At 30.9% G+C, this 23039-nt stretch overlaps 2 protein-coding genes across 2 annotated transcripts; one reads left to right on the plus strand and one right to left on the minus strand.

Annotated features, from left to right (window-relative positions):
- Nucleotides 1-1280: 1280 nt before the first annotated feature.
- On the plus strand, nt 1281-2350 carry LOC130510503 (probable long-chain-alcohol O-fatty-acyltransferase 9). The gene is made up of 2 exons (XM_057006883.1): nt 1281-1642; nt 2296-2350. The coding sequence occupies exons 1-2, from the start codon at nt 1281-1283 to the stop codon at nt 2348-2350; spliced, it is 417 nt and encodes a 138-aa protein (XP_056862863.1).
- A 5733-nt stretch (nt 2351-8083) lies between these two features.
- Nucleotides 8084-9776, minus strand: LOC108853698 (ethylene-responsive transcription factor CRF2). The gene has a single exon (XM_018627115.2). The coding sequence runs from the start codon at nt 9199-9201 to the stop codon at nt 8263-8265; it is 939 nt and encodes a 312-aa protein (XP_018482617.1). The 5' UTR covers nt 9202-9776; the 3' UTR covers nt 8084-8262.
- Nucleotides 9777-23039: the final 13263 nt, after the last annotated feature.

Consider the following 23039-nt stretch of genomic DNA (forward strand, 5'->3'; position numbering starts at 1 on the left):
TTTGCTTTTACATATTTATTATTTAGGAATAGAAAAAATTTGCTATTTTCTCAACTTTTTTTATAAGAGAGATCAGCCCATAATGTACATATATAGCCTTGGCGCAATGGTTTTTCAAAACTGGTTATATGAACTCAACAATAAATTTTCAATTATTATACCTTTTTCAGTTATTATTATACCTTTTCAATTATTATACCAAATTAAACAATACATAAGCTTCGCATGTTTCACAAGAAAGAGAATAAGATATCGATCATTTCAAAACCTAGAATTACTCTCATGAACACGTCAACGGCTGTTTCTTGGGTTTAAGCAAGCAGATCAAAGAGCCAGTTGAGTCAAAAAGCGGTCATCCATTGAAACTGCGTAACATAGAGAAATGTGGAAAACTAGTTGTCCGAAAAACAAATTAAACGTATGTTGTACATGAGAAATGCATTATCTCGCATTTGATAATTGATGAGTGAATACATGAACATACATATATTTGTTGACATGTACTCTTACAAAAGAAATAAAACTGTTGACATAAGAATAAGCCTTAAAAGGTAAAACGTACACAAGAGCCAGCTTCAGAAGGGAGAGAGAACGTACGCAAGAGCCAGCCTTAGAAAGTAGAACGTGCGCAAGAGCCAGCCTCAGAAGGGAGAACGTCGAAGCAAACCCGTTCCATCATTTGTCTACCTGTTAAACCACAAGTGCAAATAGTCTAATACACATTCCTGCTACTTCAGATACACACAACAACCAAGATAAAAAACCTCGATGATTGGAAGATCATCATTACCAGCAAACACAAAAAATAAGTAAGACATGGAGGAAGAAATCAAGAGATTTGCCCTGGTATACATTTCCGCAATAGTCTCCGTAATTTATTGTTACTACATACCGTCTAGAATCAAAGCTGGGGCTCCTCGATTACTCTCTATTCTTCCAGTATGTGTTCAGTTCTTTGTTTTCCCCATCTTCTTCTCCTCAGTATTGTTCATTTCCATCATAACGTTTACCCTCACAGGGATGGGAATATTAAAGCTCATCCTCTTTTCATTTGATAAAGGTCCTCTTTTCCCACTTCCCACAAGTCTTTTTGGATTTTTGTGCTTCACTTTCCTTCCCATCGAAAGACTTGGAAAAACCCCTAAATCTCAATCTACTTCTCCCACTTGGGTTTTCCCCACTAAAGTTGCAATATGTGCAGTGATGTTAATGTTACATATGCGGGGTTACAAACATAATCTTCCCACGGTTCTGTTATGGGTGGTTATATATCTTTATATATGTACTTGCCACTTGAGATTGCATTAAACACCGTCAAATTTCTGTTCACTATCATTCTTGGGTGCGATCTTAAGCCAGTATTCGATGAACCTTACCTAGCCACCTCTCTTCAAGACTTCTGGGGTCCCCGGTGGAATCCAATGGTGTCTTCCCTTCTCCGGTCAGCTTTCTACTTTCCTCTGAAGGGTAAATCAAACTCCGGTTTGGCTATGTTTATCGGGGGTTTGCGACTTTCCTTGCCTCTGGTCTGTTTCACGAACTTCAATCTCCTCTACACAAGCTATGAAACGCCTTCCTGGGAGATCACTTTGTTTTATGTGCTGCATGGGGTTTGCACTGCGGCAGAAATGGTGGTGAAAAGGTCAGCGTTTGGGCAGCGTTGGACAGTGAGACCAGTGGTGTCTTGGCTGCTTACCATGACATTTGTGATTGTGACCAATGGTTGGCTCTATTTCCCTCAAATTACAAGGGGAAAAGAGATACGCCATTATATTACCGAATATATTATTTGTAACGTGAAATTGTGAAATAAGAAAACTAAAAAAATTGTTAACCAAAAAAAAATCTAAAAAGTTCGTATTGTGCGTGTTTTTAATATAAAAACTGAATAAATCGTGTTCATCTGTTATGTATACCTCGTGAATAAAATCTGTTTTGTTTGTTGCTTTTGTCTTGATTTTAATTTTCTGGCGGTAGACGGCAGTTTCAGAACAATATTACTTTATCGAGAGTCGAGACTTTCCATAGTTTTTATTTTTGCTAAACTTTCCAAAAAATATGAAAGAACGAAAATCAAGTAAAATCCTCATTAATGGTTGTCTATTAAAAAAAAAAAAAAAAAAAAAATTCTCGTGCATCCACCACAGAATCTGAAGCCGAACATTTTTCATAGATGAGACGCGTCATCAATGGTGGGTTCCATTTCCAAACATACTCATGGTCAGTGGTGGAAACCGTCAGATCATGTCATGGTGTGAATGGCTTGGTTTATGTTGATTGTTGAATGTATGCCAGAAAAGCCACTCTGGTTAGTTCAACAAAGCCATTCAAAGCCTTTATCAGCCCATAATGTTTACTTTCGAGTCCTTGGACAACGGCTTCAACATGACAAAACATACTCAACCATTATTTATAACGTTTTGAAAAGAAAAGAAAAGAAAAACAATTTGATTTAGCAAAAACATAAGGGAGAATATCTGATTACTGTCTTACTGATCATAAAATTCGATATTATTTATTCTTTTGTGCATTCTAATTTATATTTGACGTGCTCTAAGTTTTATCTGTTGGCTAAAGTTTTTTTTTGTATTGGTATTATGTCTGGATTAAACTCGACATGGTGCATCTTTAGCAAGTAGAGTCTTAAATTTATCGAAGGCTGTAATATGTTGCTAGTTAAGTCGTCCTTCTTAGCTGTGTGTATTTTAGTATAGGAATGATCATATAGACATTTCAAATGTACGTCGGGATGTTTTAATTATAGACCAACACTTGTTCGTAAAAGATGATCAAAGCCTTCACAGGACAAATGTTACTATAGAAGAACCTTATAACCCGGGGATATTTATGATGTTCTTTAAGCAGTGACTTTAACGTAGGAAAATAGTAACGTTGTGGTACCAATAGTACAAATATTCAAACTCAAATTAGCTTGTGCATTATGGCGAGGGAAGTAAGAATGGAAATATGAGATAACATAACCGAAAAGGTAGTTGGAAGGTTAGTTCAGTAAAATTTTAAGGAAGAAGCCACAGCGAACATGTTAAGTGCATGGGAATAGCACGAGAATGGTACGTGAAATATGAAATTAAAAGACATCATTTAATTTCTTTGGTCCTTCTTTTAATGTTCTTTATTAATGTGTCTCTGCCACTTTTCATGAGACACTGTCTCAGTCACCTTCTATTCCACATGTATTTTCTTACTATGCATTCTAAAAATGTTTACGCATCTGATATTTTTTTTTTTGAAACTGATTTGTGCAAACGCATCTGATATTTCTACCGTGTATATCATTATATGAATATGTAGACTGTGTGTATATGTACAAACATACAATAATACATATATATCAAAGTTTTGATTTATATCATTATATCTTGAATTTCGGTGGACCAAAGTCAATCATAGGTTTGTAGTTACATATCATGGACTTTTTGATAAGTTTCGAAACAATATTGGCAGAAAGTTTTAAAACTAAATCATTTCTTTATGATTCTTCTAAGAATACTTTTGGTATGTCGACTAATTAACAGCATAGCGTATAGTGTTAATTAGAGATCCTGGTTTCACAAATTTAACTGTATCAACCAAAAATCAATATTAATCTTAGATTTTTCACTATCTTTCTCAATTTTCAGTTAGACAAGGACTACTCACATGTACTGTAACGTTAATATTTTGTTAATATTTTTCGTAAATGAAAAAAAAATTAATAGCAGATACATCAATTGCTAAATTCAGTAACGAGTGTGCATCTATTTGTTGAAAATTGACGAAAATGAATAATGAGTGATAGCAATATTTTGAAAACCGGACTGAATACTAATTCGGTATAATTACTGATTAATTGATTAAAACGGTTCTATCCATCGAATAGTTTTCTAGTTTATATATATACGTATATATATGTTATCTTTTATTGATTAAAAATAAATAATAAACATAGTCTAACTATATATACATTAACAACTAAAAATGAACACTATGTAAACTAAAATTAAACATTTAAAATTACAGAAATTATTTATTCTTACAACTAATAAAAATTTACTGAATATGAACAAATAAAATAGTATATAAGAAACCATAAAGATATTTTTTACATTATTTCTTAAGAAAATATAATTTAATCGAAAATTAATTAAGCAACAGTGATAGTTAAATATTGATCGTGAAATATTTAATTTTAATGATAACTAAAAAATATTAATCGTGTGTTGATTTTTAGAACCGAGATTTGAAGTTAAGCCTAGATCATTAGTTTTATTGATTTTTTTGTCGATTTTACGGGTTTTTTTTTGGCACAACGATTTTATGGTTTTTCTCAAATCCAAGTTTTAAATTGAATTGGACTCAATTTTTTCAACATATCAACTGAGGTCAAGTCATGCACGATAAAGTCAACTTAGGTCAAGATAGCGTTGAATGTTTGACACAATGTTCTTTGACCAGGACAGTCCTGGACCGGTACAGATAAAAGAATCCTGGTATGATCCTGTTCACAAAATTCTTCACATTTGGCATAGGTTAAGTGATTACTTCCCAGCTCTAAAGTATCCAGTAGACACCTGGTTCAATTTCAACCATTCCACGGCTTATCCAAGGACTTAACCCAGTACGTTTGAGCTAAACCAAATGGACGGTCCAGATTCGCTGGACCCTGGGATCCTGAAGCCGTACATTTTCATAGCTGAGACGCGTCATCATAGTGGGGGTCCTCTACATGTTTGTTAATTCTTTCTCTGTATGAATAATTAGTAGGCGGAAGCATTTTATCTGTTAATTTTGATTATATTCATTCTTCGTTTCGACTAAATCCAAAAATCTAAATATTCATAACTATTCAAAATGAAAACAAATATTAAAAATTAGTATTCGTTATAGAAATCATAAATACTAAAAAATTTGTAATTGAATAACTTATCTATTCTGGCTTTTATATAAATATATGTATATAAAATTAAATATATAGTTTTAAATATATAATTTTATATAATTATTATTTTAACATATAACTATTATTTTTATTTATAAAACTACTTATAAAAATATTAAATTAAGAAAGAAATATAAACTCTTTATAAAAACTATAGTTCTTTTAAAATTTTATGTTTTATAAAAACATTTAATTAATTCTAAAATTTTATGAAACATATAATTTCATTAAATTATTTATGTTTTATATTATGTTAAAGATAATATTTTTTTGAAGAAAAACTTGTATTATTTAGAATTCGTGAAGTAAAGCCAAACAAAAAATTGGATATCTTAAATAACGAAAATTACTTTAGACACACGGTAGTAATCATTGAATCATGTCATGACGTGAACGGCGTAGTTTGCTTCTTCTTCTTTTTTTGCATGAGTTTGTTTTACTTTTTGGGTAAAAGAGTTTTGTTTACTTATTTTATTTAATAAGTTCTGAATGCATGCATGAACGTAAGATTTATCATGATATGTATTTTTATTCAACAGTTAGTCAAAATTAGAAAATCACAGAGAAGATCTCATGAAAGGTCCCCATTTATCTTTTAGAATAAATCTTACAAGAGCTCTGGAATTTTGTGACAAACCAAATCTTTGCATGAGGGGACACTATATTATAATGTGTGATTGTATATGCATGCATATCTTTGGCCCATGACCATATTCAAGCCTTACAAAATCGGGAAAGGGCACTGTAAAGTCATGTGATTTTACTCTTTTTCTTCAATAACGAAATATATGTAAATGTAACAATCTCTTAGATATGCGGCAGATCATTTGAAATCACTCAAGACTACATTGTCTTTGGTGATTAAACAAACTTCTATTTACGCTTGATTAGTTCTTAACAATTAAATCAGTCATTTACTCTCTTTTCTTGGTCATGTCGGTAGAATATGTTATATAGCTGTGAAATTTAAATGAGAGTTTTTGTTTTAAATAATACTCATGTTAACATGGGAGTTTAAATTATAGCACAGCGGAATATATGGGTATGAACATATTTTCATTTTCAAAAAATAAAGATTGATGGGTATGCATGAAAAATCACGTAGTTCACATGAATATTTTACGAAATGGGGCCTAGCCATTTAATACTTCTTATTTTCCGTATCTACATATTCATCATAGTAGATACATTCTAAATTCGCTAATAAACCCAACCCACGTATTTGAATTGTATATGTAATAAATATTTGGACCTATTTTCTTCCTTTTTCCCTTATACAGTAGATTATTAGAATGTACTAGTATATCTTTTTTGAACAACAAATGTAGTATATCTTACACTTGAAAATTCAGCAACTTGCATGGTTATTTCTGAATATTGCCAGAACTTTTCAAAAATTTATATAAAATAATTTTAAAATAATTGCCAAAGAGATGTAGCCTCTGAACCTCTTTTACGGGCAGAAGAAAAAAGGATATCTAGAGAAAGCGACATGACTCTGCTCTTTCTCGAGTAGTTGCGGCTCTAACCTACGCGTCAGTTTTTTTCCCTGCACATCTCTGTATTTTCAATCTTTTAAATATATATTTTGAGATTTTTTAAATTGATTTATCAATTATATGTAAATCGTCGCTTTTTCGTGTTTTATCAGAAATGTCGACTATGCATCTGATCAACAGAGTAACAAGTCTTACTTTCTTCGTTAAAGAAATCAGATTTTCAGGTTGGAACGGTTCGATTCAATAAATATCCAAGTAAAACTCTTGACGATAAAACTCTTGACGATCTACGATAAATATCCAAGTAACCTAATGAAATAAACTTTTTTTCCAACAAAGATTTATGCAAACGATATCTCAGATGAACTTAAAATAATATTCTATACAACAAGAAACAAAAAAAAAAAATCTAGATAGAAGAAGCGATCCACAAAAGTAAACTTGATTTAACGCATTGATTTAGTTAACAAAAATAACAGGAAGCCATCAAGAAATGGTTGGGTCTGAAACAAAATATAGCTAATTCGACAAAAAAAATATAATAAAAAAGCAAACTACAGTAATCAAATAGTGACCACAAGATGGACAAAAGATATCATCAGTCTAGGTTCAACGCCGAATATTGCTTCGTAGGAAATCTAGGATTATGGGACAATAACCTTAGGTTCTCACCAGAAAACAAAGAACATCAATGCATTGATTAAAGAAGAATAATAACCTCAATGATTCCACATGCTTTCTTGTTCAGGTGGACCAAAGTCATTCCAAGCAAGCTGAGGGATATTAACATATTTTGACATAGATTGGTTGTACTAGTTTTGGGAAACCATGGTTATATTCCGATGCAATCGATATAGAACCAGCAGCGCGCGGACCATGACCAAACTTGTTAAAACTCGTCTCTTTTCTTAACAGATTGATGGTTCACTTGGGATGGTATACAGGGACTAAAATATTAAAAACTGGATTACACCAAACAGGCTAATTTTCCCATCACAAATACCAATTTATAGAAGAGAATGACACAACACCTGAACATAAAACTAGCTAGCTATTAGGAAGACCATTTAGTAACCACAGATAAACCCAAAAATGCGAGTAAGAGATAATGAAAATCTAATCCTTTTTATAAATTTGTATTTCAAAACATGGCAAAATGAATATCTGACGGATAACTCAATTGAGTGTAAAAACTTGTAGTATGCGGTTGAAGAGTTATAGTCAATCAGCTACTCCCACTGCTTTCTCTCAGGTAAACCTCATGAGACTTATCAAAAAACTGCCAAAACATAGCTTCTCTGATGTGGCCACATTTCACATTTCAAATCAGACTTAGATTCTCTCTTCCCTCGTATCTAGTAGTCTCAGTCAATCCACCTGGCACATCACCCTACTTGCATTTTAACCTTATAAATTAGCTTCTAACCGTGTGTAATAATAATACTTAAGCTAAAGCTACATCAATACATTAATACCCACCAACAAGAAAAGCGAAAAGATTAATAACAAAAAGGCGAAAACGAAGGGAATTTTCAGTCGACCAAAAATAAAAAGGAGATAGAGCCCAGAGCACGTGGAGCAAAGAAACCCCACCCCCCCAGTGAACAGAGTGACTTTTTGAACTAAACGTTAATAATTTAGTTAATTACTTACTAATTAATATTACCATTAAAAACATTAACAACATTAATACAATTTCATTTCATATAAGCACAAAAAGTAGAAAAAAAAGAAGAAGATAAAAACAAACATCAAGGCTATATCTCTCACCGGTACAAAACTTCGCCGTCCGTATAATAACGGCCGGTTATTAATAAAATTTATTTAAACAGAAAGAGGATCCGACCCGAATAGATCCCCGATATCTTGAAAATGGTCCTCCACGTGCCAGTTGGGTAATCCGGATGATCCGAAATCGAATCCAAAGTTCATACCAGTGCACGTATCCGCGAATACATCTTCTCCGAACAACTCTCCGGCGAGAAAGTCGCTCCGGAAATCGAACAAATCATCGTCCGCGAACATCGGCGCCGAGAAATCGGAGAAAGTCTCCGACACCGCCGTCGTCGCCGAGGGCTCCTCCTTGACGATAACCGCCGAGGTTTCGTCGACGGTGAAGTGAGATCGGAGAACGGACACCGGAGATCGGAGGCAGTCGCTGCTGGTGGCGGAGGAGGATGAAGCGACGTCGTCTTTGGTTTTGCTCTTCTTCTTGGGAGATTTGGTATCCGCCGTCGGCGGGGAGACGGAGAAGTTGGTGAGAGCGTCGGGGCCGCGGAGCTGAATCGCGGCGCTGTCGTAGACCAAGGCGGCTTCCTCCGCCGTGTTGAAAGTTCCGAGCCAGAGGCGGACGCGGCGGAGGGGGTCTCTTATCTCCGCCGCCCATTTTCCCCAGGGACGCTGTCTCACTCCTCGGTACTTCTTATATTCCGGAGCGGGAGCCGGTTCCGGTTTGATGATAACCGGTCTATTCCTTCTCCTCTTTGGTTCGATTTGAGTGGTGGAAGTAGTAGTAGTAGTAGCGGCAGAGTTAAGAACTACTTCGTTGACGAACTTCTTGATACGACGGCGTTTTGAGGCGAAACGCTGGTGTTCTTCTTCTTCGTCGCTGGAGGAGTCTGTTGCGTCTGGGTCGGTGACGGAGATACGGATAAGCCTTGGCTGTTGATGATGGTGGTGACGACTCTGTACGGTTCTTGTCGTGTTGGTTTTGTGCTCGGTGAATTTGATCTTCGGGAGAACGAGATTCTTCTCCGGTTCCATTTGTTCTCTCTCTCTCTCTCTGTTACTTGGACTGTGTTCTGTGTGTATATATCAGAGAGATTGAAAAAGCATTTGAAAAAGCAAAGAGAGGAAAAAAAAGGAAAGAGACAAAGATAAAGATAAGACTTTAGAAAAAAGCAGAGGAAGAAACTTGAAGAACAAGAGAGACGCTCCTCTTCAGAACAAAGAAGGAGAAGTTTTTTTATAGAAAACTGCTAGAGAGGAAAGGGGAAAGCGAAGATTTTCCGAGAAAGTTAAAAAGAAAAAAAAAGAGCTTTTTGTTATTATTCTCTTATAAAATGGAATATAACACAAACGCAACGTTTGGTTACCGAGAGGTAAAGAGGAAGATGCCCCTTTTGTAGTGAAAGCTTTAAGCTTTGATTTTTCTTGGATTGGAGATTTTAGGAAAGAAAATGTTTTTTTGCAGAGTGTGAGAAAGTGTGACACGAGGAAGAAGACGGAGATTTAAAAGCGGCAGAGCACATGTAGGAGTAGTAAAAGAGAGAGAGAGACTGAGTGACTATTTTATAGGACCTTGAAACGGCTGATAAGTGTTTTCTCCGGGTCTTTTTTGCTACTGTATTTAATTATATATGGATTTTTGCTACCGTATATCGTAAAAAATGTTTTTCTCCAATTAATCGCAGAAAGTTACTAGATATACAGGTTGACAAAAAAAAAGTTACTAGATATTAGGGATGTTAACAACTTAACATGGGTGATTGTCCATGGGTTTACCCAAACCACTAATATTGGGTTGGGTTTTTATCTATCCAAAATTAATTGGGTTAAGCATGGGTATAAATTTTAAAACCCATATTTATAGTGGGGGTACCCATGGATTTTCATTATATGATTATATTTTCTACTATTTTAATTAAATAAAAAAATTTGCAAAAACGTTTTTTCTGTCAGAACCAAAAAAAAGAATCCGGCAAAATCAAAACACATATTTTTCAACCAAAATCGGAAAACCGAGTTTTCTCAACAAGACCCGAAAACCGAGTTTTTTTGCCAAAACCCGAAAACCGAGTTTCCTCGCCAAAACCCGAAAATCTCGCTAAAATCCGAAAATCGAGTTTTTCCGCCAAAAACAGAAAACCGAGTTTTCCCTCCAAAAACGTAAAACCAAGTTTTTCCGCCAAAACCGGAAAACCAAGTTTTATCGCCAAACCGGAAAACCAAATTTTACCGTCAAAACCAGAAAACCAGGGGTTTCCGCCAAAACTGAAAAACCGAGGTTTTCCGCCAAAAACGGAAACCCGAGTCTTTCCGCCAAACCGGAAAACCCGGGTTTCCCGCCAAAAAAAAAAAAATCCGGCGAAAACCGGAAAACCGAGTTTTTTCCGCCAAACCGGAAAACCGAATTTTTCCGCCAAAACCAGAAAACCGAGTTTTCCCGCCAAAACCGGAACACCGGGGTTTTCCCGCCAAAACCAAAACTAATTTTTCTGGCCAAAACCAGAAAATCGAGTTTTTCCGCCAAAACCGGAAAACCGATTTTTCCCGCCAAAACCGGAAAACCGAGTTTTCCCGTCAAAATCGGAAAATCGAGTTTTTCCCGCCAAAACCTTTTTTGGCCAAAATCAGAAAATCAAGTTTTCTCGCCAAAATCCGAAAACCAAGTTTTTCCGCCAAAACTCGAAAACCGAGTTTTTTCGCCAAAATCCGAAAACCGAGTTTTCCCACTAAAACCGGAAAACCAAAATTTTCCGTCTAAACCGGAAAAATATCTCACATTAATGATATTAATATTTTACATGATTTTTTTTAGAATAAATAAAGTAGTAATTTAGGTATCCATGGATAAACCCTATACACACTTGAGTTATTTTTATGGGTTAAATTTTAGCTTTGATGTTTCTGGGTTTTTATGGGTTGGGTATAAATTGGGTTGAATTATTTGTGGGTTGGGTTGGGTTGGATTATTTTACCCACATTAACATCCTTACTAGATATACAGAAAAAATTGTATGCAAATATGTTTATATATAACTCGTTGATTTTTATCTTTCATTTTGGTTACAGAAAGACTGAACTTTCTAACTATGTATATATTGATAGCTTTAAACTAAAGACTGACCCCCAAAGAGCATTTTGGGGTTGACACATCAAAATGAGCTAGTACAAGATATTGTATGTCTTGTTTACTAAACCACAACTAGTTTCACATTGAAAATTTTAATAAAAAATAAGTAAACAAGAAATTTGACTAGAAAAGGACATTTATAATAATGAAAACACAAAATCGGTTCTCTTTTTTATTTTTATTATACATATAGTTTTTTGGCTAAGTATGTTATAATTATATCAAAGCTGAATTATGTAGATTAGTTTGACAAGATTATCACCGGGGTGCGAGCTGCATAAGTCAAATGAGTGGGATATTGACATGTGTAACTATAAAATTGGGTCCAATCCAACGGCTGGGACGTGCCTTTCCATGGCAGGTGGCAAAGAGGGAAAACATGTACAGTTTTATCTTAATAATTATACTATTTTTTTGAACATAATTTAATCATACTACTTTGTTTAACGGTTATCGTAATTAGAGATTCAGGTCACGTGATACCAGAGACACGGCCAGTCCTACTTTTGACCAGAATACTTAATTAAATTTAGTGGCAGGTGATTAGGTCTTTAATCTAAAACCTCCGTACGAAGCTTTTCTGTTTTACCACAAGGGTGTGCTTTTGGTCATTTCTGCAAAGCAAGTTGTTTGTAAAAATCAAGAGACCGTTACGGGTAGTTCTTTATTGCTTTAACCTTTACCCGTCTCTTTTATTACAGCTGGTGGCTAACGTGGCAGACAACAACCTAGGACGTTGCGCCAACAAAATGCACTGTAATATTTTGGAACCATTGTAGTATTACTCAATTGCGGATTGCGAGTAAAACTCAATAATCTTATTTTTAGAATTAGTAAAACTCAATAACCGTGACTTCTTTCCTGCAAAATTTATATGCGAGTACTATAAACTCTTTCAGTTTACTAGCTTCTTAAATTTGGCTTGAGAGAAAGTTGAGTGGCGAATACGAAGTATATTAATTTTTTTGAAGAAACTTTTAAAATGGAAATTGAGTTTGAAACACTGTGACCAATGGTCAAGTATATCGCATCGACTTTACTAACTAGTGTAGGGTTGAGTTTCCAAATACTAATTGAAATGTTTTGATGTAATCGGCAACACTTTTTATTGGTCACTGGTGTTCGTATTTCATAGCATTCACATGGAAAAGGTGGCAAAATATGCATGTTACGACAACACAATTTTGACAGAAAATTCAACTCACCTGATTGGTTTAGTAGTGATTATTGGATGTTGTAATCATGTATCAGGATAGTCACGCTTATCGCAAAAACCAAAACACGAGCTAGTTTAAGTACTTTTCCTTTTTAGGCGATATAATTCCTCTAAATTTGTTAAAAACTGGTGATTGATACAACTAAATAATAGACTTTTTCCAGAGATCCGGAAGAATTATCATAAGCAATCTTACTTAAAAGGTAACAATCAGTTGAAACAAAGTTTTTTTTTTAGATGAGGCCTTTGTAACATTTATTCAAAAATATTTCATGGTCGGTTCTTTGTTATCTATTTTTAATGGATACTAGATTTTGACCCGCACGCCCGTGCGGGTGTTTACTTAAATTTTTATAAGTCAGATATGATTAATTATCAATATTTATTTTAATTATTTTGGTGATTTGAGTATTTTTTTAATATTTTAAATATTTATTTTTAACTATTTGTATATATTTTCAAGTATTTTGGAAAATTTCAAAATATTTTTATATATTTTGGATATTGAATCTAAAAATAATTAAAATATTTAAGTATATATATATGATTTAGATAGATTGGGATACCTGTACTATTCCGGGTTGAATCAGGTTGAGTTCTATTTTCTTAAATACCAAAATTTTGAACTCATACGAATATTTAACCAGTTTCGGTTCAGATTCAATATTATTTTGAACCAAATTTGTTTGGTTCTTCGGATTCGGGAATCCGAATTTTATCAAAACCCTTTTTCATAATAACATTTTGGTATATTCAACAACCAAAAAAATATCATATGTAATTCACCTTTTTTATAATAGCATTTTTGGTTGTCTCTACAAATATTTAATTAATTTATATGTCTAGTTTTTATTTTGCAATAACTATTTAAACATATCGTATACGTTTTGATGTTTATATAATGTAAATTTATAACAACATATATCCTATTTGATTTACTTTATATGTAATTTAATTTGTTATCAGTTAGTAATACATACTAATAAAATTTCATAAACTTTTTAATACTAAATTTATTATGAAATAAAAAATCGTAAAACACCCGTAAAATATTATAATATGTTCAGCATGATATAAAAAGATGTATTTATATTCATAGAAATTATTTTTATGAGTTTAAAAATTATAAAAATAGTAATTTTGTGTAATAATTTTGTTATTTGTAATTTTATTATATTTATTTGTTAAATCCGTAAATCTAACCTATAAACTTAGAAAATTAGGTTTCTTAGTGGATATTGAATATTAAAAAAAAGCATATTCTAAACAAATGGATTGTCGTAGATTTCAATTTCGATTGTATTACCTGTGACTTTTATTTGATATGCGCGCGACCTTTAAAAAAATCAGTTTAGTCAAGCGAATAAAAAGATTATTCAGATTTCAGACCAAGATAAACAAAGACACTCTGGTGAAAATGACGTTATATAGATGGGTTTATAGGAGTTAGTTTTGGTTCATTCGGTACAATTTAATTAAAGTTACGTGCCTTGAATTTTTAGGTGGTTTAGGAATATAATAAAAAGACAGCTAATTAAACCAATGGCATGAGAATGTAAATATTTGGGAAAATTTAGGGTCAATTCAATTTTGTACTTCACTTTTAATAGATTAGATATATATATATATATATATACACATATATCTATCCATATTTTAGTCTAATTTTCCTTGGCACTGTGTATTGATTTGTAAGTAATAGTTTCTACATTTTATGAGACTTAACAGATTTACTTAGAGCACCATTATCGAGGTCTCTAGGAAGGGTTTTTAGCGGAAAAACAGACTATAGACCTCGCAAAAAAGAAAAAAACATGTTATATAACTTGTTAGAGAAGAAACGTTAGAGTTGTTCAAAAAAAAAAAAGAAGAAACGTTAGTTGAGGGTTTTATGCACTGTTCACGGACTTTACTGACATGTAGCAATTTGCGATTAGTTTGTTTTTAATTTTTTTTTAATTGGACAAAAATAAAAAATCCATGTGGGTTGCGATAAAGATGCTCTTAGTTTCAAAAATCACAGAGTGAACAATGATGTTTTCAATCATATTGTTACATTGTAATTATATAAATGGTAATAAACGTAGATAATAATATATAGTATAAAAGTGGGCAAAAGATATTGGAAGCCCATGCTATATTGCCAAAGAAAGCAGCAAGTTTTTATTGCAGGGTATGTGAACCATGAAGCTGCTTGTTGGACTTGTCTCTCTTTCATTTTTTTATTTGCTTCTTCTTTGCTATACAGTTTTTGCCCAACATCACTGATATGCATTGTGACTGTATGGATAGTAGTGTACTTTAATTTTCGTTGTTTAGGCTATTATATGTTATAATTTAAATATGAATCTTTTAACATAAGTCCTATGAGAAAATAGATTGTAATAGGTGTGGTTGAAGATTTTCAAACGTATAGATTTTAAATGAGTGAAGAAACGTGAAATAGATTTAGTACTGGGCATGGTACCGTAGATGAGCATTTTAACTCCAAGACATGCATGTTCATAACATTTTCATTTGATTTGGTATTAAACAGTTTGCATGGGTGATTAGGAAAAAAGTAACGACAATAATTTATCATCTACCTTCTATCTAATCGCTTTAATGTTATTCAGTTTAAGTTTATTTCTAAAGCAAACAATGATAGAGCAGACACTGTTGCCAAACATGCTCTAACTCTAATATATTAAGATTTTCATGTTTAATGGAATGCAGTTTCACAAAAAAAAAATTATCATATCTCAACAAATAAAAAGTTCCATTTCTCTAGTAATATAAAGTACTACTTCCTCCGTTTCTTAAAGAGTGTCGTTGTGACATTTTTCACACAGATTAAGAAAATTGTTGAAATATATGTAAGTTGTAATTAATTATACCTCTTTGACCAATAGTATTTTAGATAAACAAAATTATTTATAAAATCAGTGCAGTTTGCAATTAATTTTCAGCTGAAAATTAGTATAATTTACATTGAAATTGTAAAATAACACAAATGAACTTAGAGTGACACTTATTATGAAACAGAGCGAGTAGTAGGCAATGAATATTAAGATGATAAAAATGCTTTGTACCGGAATAATAATCATTACACAATCACAAGTTCTTGTGACAACGATAAGCTCATAGAAATTCGATCTCACGGTGCACAATGTGCACATTTTACGCGACAACTGAAAGTATTGTTTTCCTTTGGATTTGAGACTTTGGATTTTATAGTTTTTATTTTATTAGGGCATTTCTAACCCCACTCCATTTTTTTTTTCAAAAATGGATTAAAAGTGAATATGGAGTAAGAATTGCTCCAATCCAATTTCATATCTCACTCCATAATAGTGTTTACTCCATAAATGGAGTAATCTAATTTTTGTTTGTTCATCACTCCATTATAGAGTAAGATATGGAGTAGGATTGAAGTATTTTTACTCAATTTTCACTTTTACTCCATTTTGGAGGAAAAAATGGAATATTACATTGGAGATGCTCTTAAGCTTCGTATACTCTCTTTATAGCAGATAATTTTAATCTATTTGAAGACTTCTTATTCATGTCGAAGTAATAAATACTTTCTCAACTTAACAATAATCTTTTTTTAGTAGTTTCCTAACAAAAATATTTTTACATATCTTACACACATTTTAAATAATTATAGCTTTTCGTATATACTATTATTTAGTATATATACATATATATTTTCATCGTTAAATTTCTTTTCTTCCATAACTAAATTTTAAATGAAGCTAATCTTTCTGAATTAAAGAGCCTTTTGTTTTAAATTCAGTTTACTCTTTTCATAACATTGCATAATTATATATATTTTAAATTAGGAACAAATCCATATGGTTTTATCTATCAAATTACTTATATGTCACTGTAAGTATAAACTGTGTGTGTTACATATACTGATGATGTTGTCGAGCTGAGTTAATGGTTATGGCCTTAACCTTAAGAGCTCACCGAATAGTGAAGGAAAGTTCGATTTTGAAACCAAGAAAACGAGACCGTACGGTTGTATTATGTATATGTCCAATAAAAACAAGAACACTCGTTGGACCGACGACGGAACACTCATGCCCCATCTTGGGACCACGTTTCATCTACTCTCTCTCCGTTAGTCCGCTACGGCGCCGTTCTCTCTTTTCGAGGTCTTTTCTTCTCTTCTCACCACTTGGTTACTTCCTCCCGTCTTGTGACGGCTGACGTTCTCTTCTCAGTTTTCTTTTTAAAAGTTTTCTTTCTAGTCTTTGTATTTAAAGGACCATACAAATTTAAAACCCATCAACTTAGACAGAGGACAAAAATAGCAACACCCAGATAAAATAAAAGAATTTACATCAGAAAACAAAAATACTTACAAGAAAAAACAAATCAAAAATATAAAGTTATAGTATTTTGGAGAAGAGAACGTTATGTGCACAAAAAAAAGAGAAGAGAACGTTAAGGACCTAAGGTGATCAAGGCAGGGTAACGATAATAGTCAGGTGGTCTGTGAGCTGTGATAAGTGATTACTATGAGATTGTCTCTAAATATACTTTATTCGTGAAATTATTTTTACACATATTTAATTAAGCGTATTATGATTTTTTGAAAATAAATAAGTTTCAATAATTACCCAATAATTCTGCTTGAAAGTACAAATACTGAAATACGTACCTCTGGAAAGTGCGTCAACGACGCTGGACAGGAACACATTAATGTTGGTCTAACTTAATTTGAACTAGACCTTGACCCGCCCGACCATGCGGATATTTATTTTATGTTTTTACCTTTTTATTTATGTTAGATTATGTATTTGTAATATTTAAATACAAATTTAAATTGATAATTAATCTTTTACATTTATAATAAAAAATAAAATTAAAATTATAAGTTTAATAAAATATTATGATACAAAATTTTAAGTTTCCAAACAAAAATAATATAGGAGTGGATCATTTTTTTCCAATTCCAAAATCTTAACATCCCTTAAAACAAATAAAATAAATTTATAAATACATAAAATATATAAACATATTTAGAAATATAATTTATATTAAAATAAATTTATTAAAGAAAAATAATCTTGCATTGTTGTTGTTTATTTCTATAGCTTGACCCGTGACTGTATAAAAAAATTTCAGCATAAATATTTCTTTTCACTTTAATTTTTTTTGTACTAATAGTATAATATATATATATATATATTTGATTTATATTTGTAAATTAAAATGTATTACATAATTTTTGATATAACATTTTAAAACATAGCAATTTTATTTATTACTTTGAATAATTATACTTTGTGATTTTAGTTGTCTATTATATCACAATGCATCATATAAACGAATCTAATATTTATTAATAATTGGACTTATATTATGAAAGAATTATACTAAGAATTTATGAATAAAAATCTATATTACTAAAGTGAAATTTATTTTCCTACAGAATTTTTGAAAAAAGGTTTTAAACGATTTGTAAAAATAGATTCTTAAATCATTATCTTGAGAAAGTAATAAAAACAATAAAAACAATAAAAACATCTATTAAAATAAATTTATTAAAGAAAATAATCTTGCGTTGTTGTTATTTATTTATAGATTCGACCCATAACTGTATAAATATTTTTTTCACTTTAATTTTTTTCTGTGTACTAATGATATAATATATATATGTACATTAAACTCTATAACATTATTGTTAATATTACATTTTTAAAAATATTTTATTTATTTATTATGTTAAATAATTATATTTTATGATTTTAATTGTCTATTATATCACAGTATATCATATAAACAAATCCAATATTTATAACTAATTGAACTTATATTTTGAAACCATTATACTAATAATATATGAATAAATTATTTTATATTATATTTATATGTTATATAAATTGATTATGTTATGTGATTTTAATATTTAATAAGTTAATACAAAATATATAGAGAAATCGATTTTGGTTAATATATGATTAAGGAAATTTATTATTTAAACTAGAAAAAATATTAAATTTTTAAATCTATTATTTAAATTCAAATTAGGAAAATACATTTATTAATCAGAAAAGACAACAATAATTAAGGAATCTAAATCAGAAAAGACAACAATAATTTTGGAAAACACATTAAATAAACTGAAAAAGACAAGCATTAAAATAGGAAACTTAGTTAATTCTCAGTGGCATGCCATTGTAAATAAAACTGAAAATTAAAGGGTATTTTTTATTGGTTACTTCTCTTTTAATAAGATAGATTATTGGAGAAAAAATACATAGTCTATTGGAGTAATATACCCATTCTGTTTCTCAAAAATATCATTTAGGAGTTTTTATGCATACTAAAAAACCATTTAAAATAAAATCCCAAAACAACATTTTTAACAAACGGAGGAAGTAGGCTGGTAGGTTATTAGTCCTTCAAAATGTAGTAAAGCACTTAAGTGTGTGACAAGTTGTCACATGTTGATTCTATTACCAGTTTATTTTTTTACTATTCAGTACATTAAATTGGGTAAAAAAACAGTGTGTTCAAAATTCAGAATGTTAATGCTTATATGGAACAAAAAGTCTCATCTAAATTATGTCATTGACGAATACTTTTACTCCATCTATTTTACAAAGTGAATCATTTTGACCTTTGTTTTTGTTACATAAAAATGTTTTTTTTAGAATTTTAATACGTTTTATATTTATTTTAAGTTTAATATTAATTGCTAAATGCATTGATTTTGTAAATAATTTTATTTACTTCAAATATTAATGGTTAAATATGTATAATTAATAAAACATATTTCAATTTTTTTTTTAATCTGTGTAAGAAATCTAAAATTACATTCTTTATAAAAAGGTTGGAGTATGATATCATATAATGTACTGATTAGGTTTGAGTTGATAAATTACTTGTTCACTCTTCGACATTTCCTAGCTAGTAGCTACCGTACCCAATAATTAACATGGCACCTCGTGTACCGATAGTTAATTAATTCTGACATCTCTGCTTTTTTTTTGAACAACAGTTGACGACATCTCTACATAATTTTCAAACATAAGTATCTATTTAAAATCGACAGTAGCTAGCTATAGCATTTGTAATAGAAAAGCACACAGTTTTAAGTTTCTATCATTGTGAACACAGACGCCGATCAACACTATGACTCCCATTGGTAACCAACGCTTAATCGAGGAAAAAATAGTTAAACTGTGGAAAAAATTATTAAACTACCAAAAAATTTAAAATTTGCGAAATAATTGAATAAATATTTAATTGATCAAAATATTTTTTATGGTATTCACCTTTTATAATAAAATAAATATCATATATAAAACTAATTATTACATAATATGAAAATAACTAAATTTATTAACATAAAAATTAATAGTTATATTTAACATAACTATTTATCATAAAAATTATTGCTATTTATTTGAAAATTTAAAATGGTATTAGCATATTACTTAGTAATATGAAAATATTAAATTTATAATTTTGTCTCTATAATCTATTAAAACTCACATTTCTACTTAATCAAAAAAAATTTTATATTTCTGTCAGCAAAAATGCAAATTTGCGTTTTTGCATTTTTTTATTCCACAGTTTTTTTATTGGTAAAATATTTGCAGAATCGCGTAAAATACAATTCCACCATTCCGCAAGATTATCAATGCCTATATCGTGATAGTTTTCTTTATCAAGAAAAATCGAATCATATCGGGCCATGTATATATATATATATATATATATTACATGTCCAAACACGTAAGGGCGATGAAAATCATGTCATCTCTCTGCGAACTCCTGCATTTGGAGGGTAAGTTACCATTAGTAACGCATTACCTTCCTACTCGAGCCCAATGATAATGATATATTATCAGAGTTTGACAGTAGATTAATCGGAAACGAGAGATAAACTATTTCAACTGCAAATATTTTGAAGTGAAGCGGAGGTTGGGTGGGCGGTGAGCTAGCAAGTGATTCTCACATTTTGTCATGTAGTGAAATCTAATTAAATTATGGATGAATCAAGAACTCCTTTCCAATACTTCCCCACGATCCTATTGCCGGCCACTATATACGTACATCGAATGCTTTTTTTCTTTCTTTTGTTAAGTTCGATCCCGTTGGATTCGCAAGTTCATTACATACAATAAGATTAACTAATCTAACTACTAACCAAACTTATTAAGTTAAACAACTTTTAGTACTTGTCGCGAAAGTGTTGATCAATGTGTTCATAACGAACAAATCTACACATTTCTAATGTTTTAATTTTCGGAAAAACTTAGACAAGCTACACATTTCCAATGGAATAATAATTTATTAGCAACTTTGTTTTTTTCTAAATTATTCATTCTGTTTCGCAAAAAATATCACTTTAACTTTTTTAGACATATTACATATATAATTGATTAAAATGTATTAAGTTCTTGTTAGTTAAACATATTCAACCAATAATATTTGAAATAAATAAAATTATTTATAAAATCGACACATATATGATTAATATTAAACTGGAAGTTATATATGAATTCTAAATGACACTTTTTATATAATAAAGAAAAAATATTAAAATAATTTTTTTTCATGAACAGAAAAAATACTTGCTAGCAACTTTGTTTATTTCCTTACATTCGGTGTCATGAATGTGGAGTTAAACCTTAAAGCTCCGGTTCCATATAAAATACTTCAGAGACTTCATAAGAAATATCATTAATCTGGTACATGAAAATTGAGAATCCTAATATGGTTGCACGAATATTTGTTTCAGTATATATCATTTGATAGGATTCCTTTTTTCTTTCATTAGAACTGTATATACAAATTTTTTTATTATGCATAATAACTGTGCAATGTACTAGGAATATATAAAATAATTTATCTGGAGTTCTGTTTCTTTGTTTTTTTTTGAAACACCTGGAGTTTTGTTTCTTAGATTTCCATATTGCTTCCAGCAAGAAACCATATTGCAAGGTATTTTGAAAAACAAATATTGTGTAAGATGGTAAACAAAAAAAAAATTGTGTAAGATGACCAATTGAAGAAACAATCATATCTATAACCATTTTCTGAATGTACATACTTTTTTTTGGTGGAAAAATGTACACACTCTATAACCATTAAAACATGTTTCCGAAGGAGATAAGTTAAGTGTAGTAAGTACAATGTAAAGGTCCATTAGTTTTTCTCCGTATTTTAAGGGACTAGCCACCTCTAAATTTTAGTCATGGCTACACTAGAAGGACAAATCAAAAACTTTTTGGAATCAGAAAACTCGTAGCATAGGGGATGATAGGGCAAAAAGGCTTTTACCAGGAAATCTGGAACCATTGGTCTACAATCGTTGTTTTGGAACAGGCATGAAATTTACCTTTTACTATTAACTAGTATATATATATATATATATATAACTCCATTTCCGAAAACAAGATTTTCTAGATTTTATTTTTGTTTCTTTCTATATTTTAAAATATTTTGTATATTTTTTGAAAAACATTAATTGTGAATATTCGAATTAACTAAATTTTATTAGTGGATATTTATTAGAAAGTGTATGAAAAAAATAAATAGTAAATTAAGTTGTAAATATTTATTATATTCTTAATATATTAACCAAAGGAAAGTTGTTTACTTAAAAAAACGTTGTTTGCTTAATAACTCCGTTTGTGAAACTTTTTGTCGACCACAGAACACGTAAAAGAGATTTCGACTCTGACTTGAGAAGAGGCAAAGAGGAACACATGGAGCAAGTGGATGTTGACTGTTTATGTCCATTCTCATGATATTTTTCAAATAAGTCGATGTTTCTTTTTTTTTTAACAAAATAAAAACAAAGTAAGTAGGCAATATATTCACAAGGTTCACAAATAAGTAGATAACAGTTTAAAACATCACAAAAACATGTGGAAAAAAATCAATTTATATACCCTAAACTTATATTCTATAGTAGCTTTCACATAGTCATGAATCTGTTAACATTCGGATTTGCCATATGAATGTATATTTTATGCTGCTTTGGTAAGCACAAGTTATGCGTTCGTTCAAACAATTTTAAAATGTTAGATTACCTGAGTGAGATATTACCAAATTGTCTAATTAACTTTCACCATTGTCCAAAACAAACCGACATGTATAACAGCAGAGGAGTGAACAAAAAACATGTTGATGCAAACGATTTCGTGGGGACGGGAGGATTTATATAAAATTGACATATTTATATATTTGTGATTTCTTAGTATTTTTGCCTTTTAGGTTTCTAATTCCGCAACTTGAAAAGGAGAAAAAGAAGCCCTATTGCAGTATATGAGCAAAAGACACGTCGTTTTCTAAGAATTAGACAAATCATATTCACGGTTGTAAACTTTGCCTTATTCCTCTCTTTCCTATTGTAAATTGTAATCCTTTCCACCTACCTGTTCCTTCTCCAAAACACACAATCAATATCTCAATTATTTTGTGTGACTTAGAAAATTTTATCTCAGTCAAATAGTGTAGAGAGATACAAAAAATTAGTTGCACTTTTCTTTTTCAGAATAATTACTCTCTTCCCAAACC

Source organism: Raphanus sativus, chromosome 4 (genome assembly GCF_000801105.2).
Source record: "Raphanus sativus cultivar WK10039 chromosome 4, ASM80110v3, whole genome shotgun sequence".
NCBI lineage: Eukaryota > Viridiplantae > Streptophyta > Magnoliopsida > Brassicales > Brassicaceae > Raphanus > Raphanus sativus.

Excerpts from the sequence above, each read along its gene's own strand:
- LOC130510503 (XM_057006883.1), top strand. The coding sequence starts at position 1,281 with ATGTACTTGCCACTTGAGATTGCATTAAACACCGTCAAATTTCTGTTC. Across the intron at positions 1,643-2,295 it reads GCAGAAATGGTGGTGAAAAG|AAAAGCCACTCTGGTTAGTT; the intron begins GTCAGCGTTTGG and ends AATGTATGCCAG.
- LOC108853698 (XM_018627115.2), bottom strand. The coding sequence starts at position 9,201 with ATGGAACCGGAGAAGAATCTCGTTCTCCCGAAGATCAAATTCACCGAG.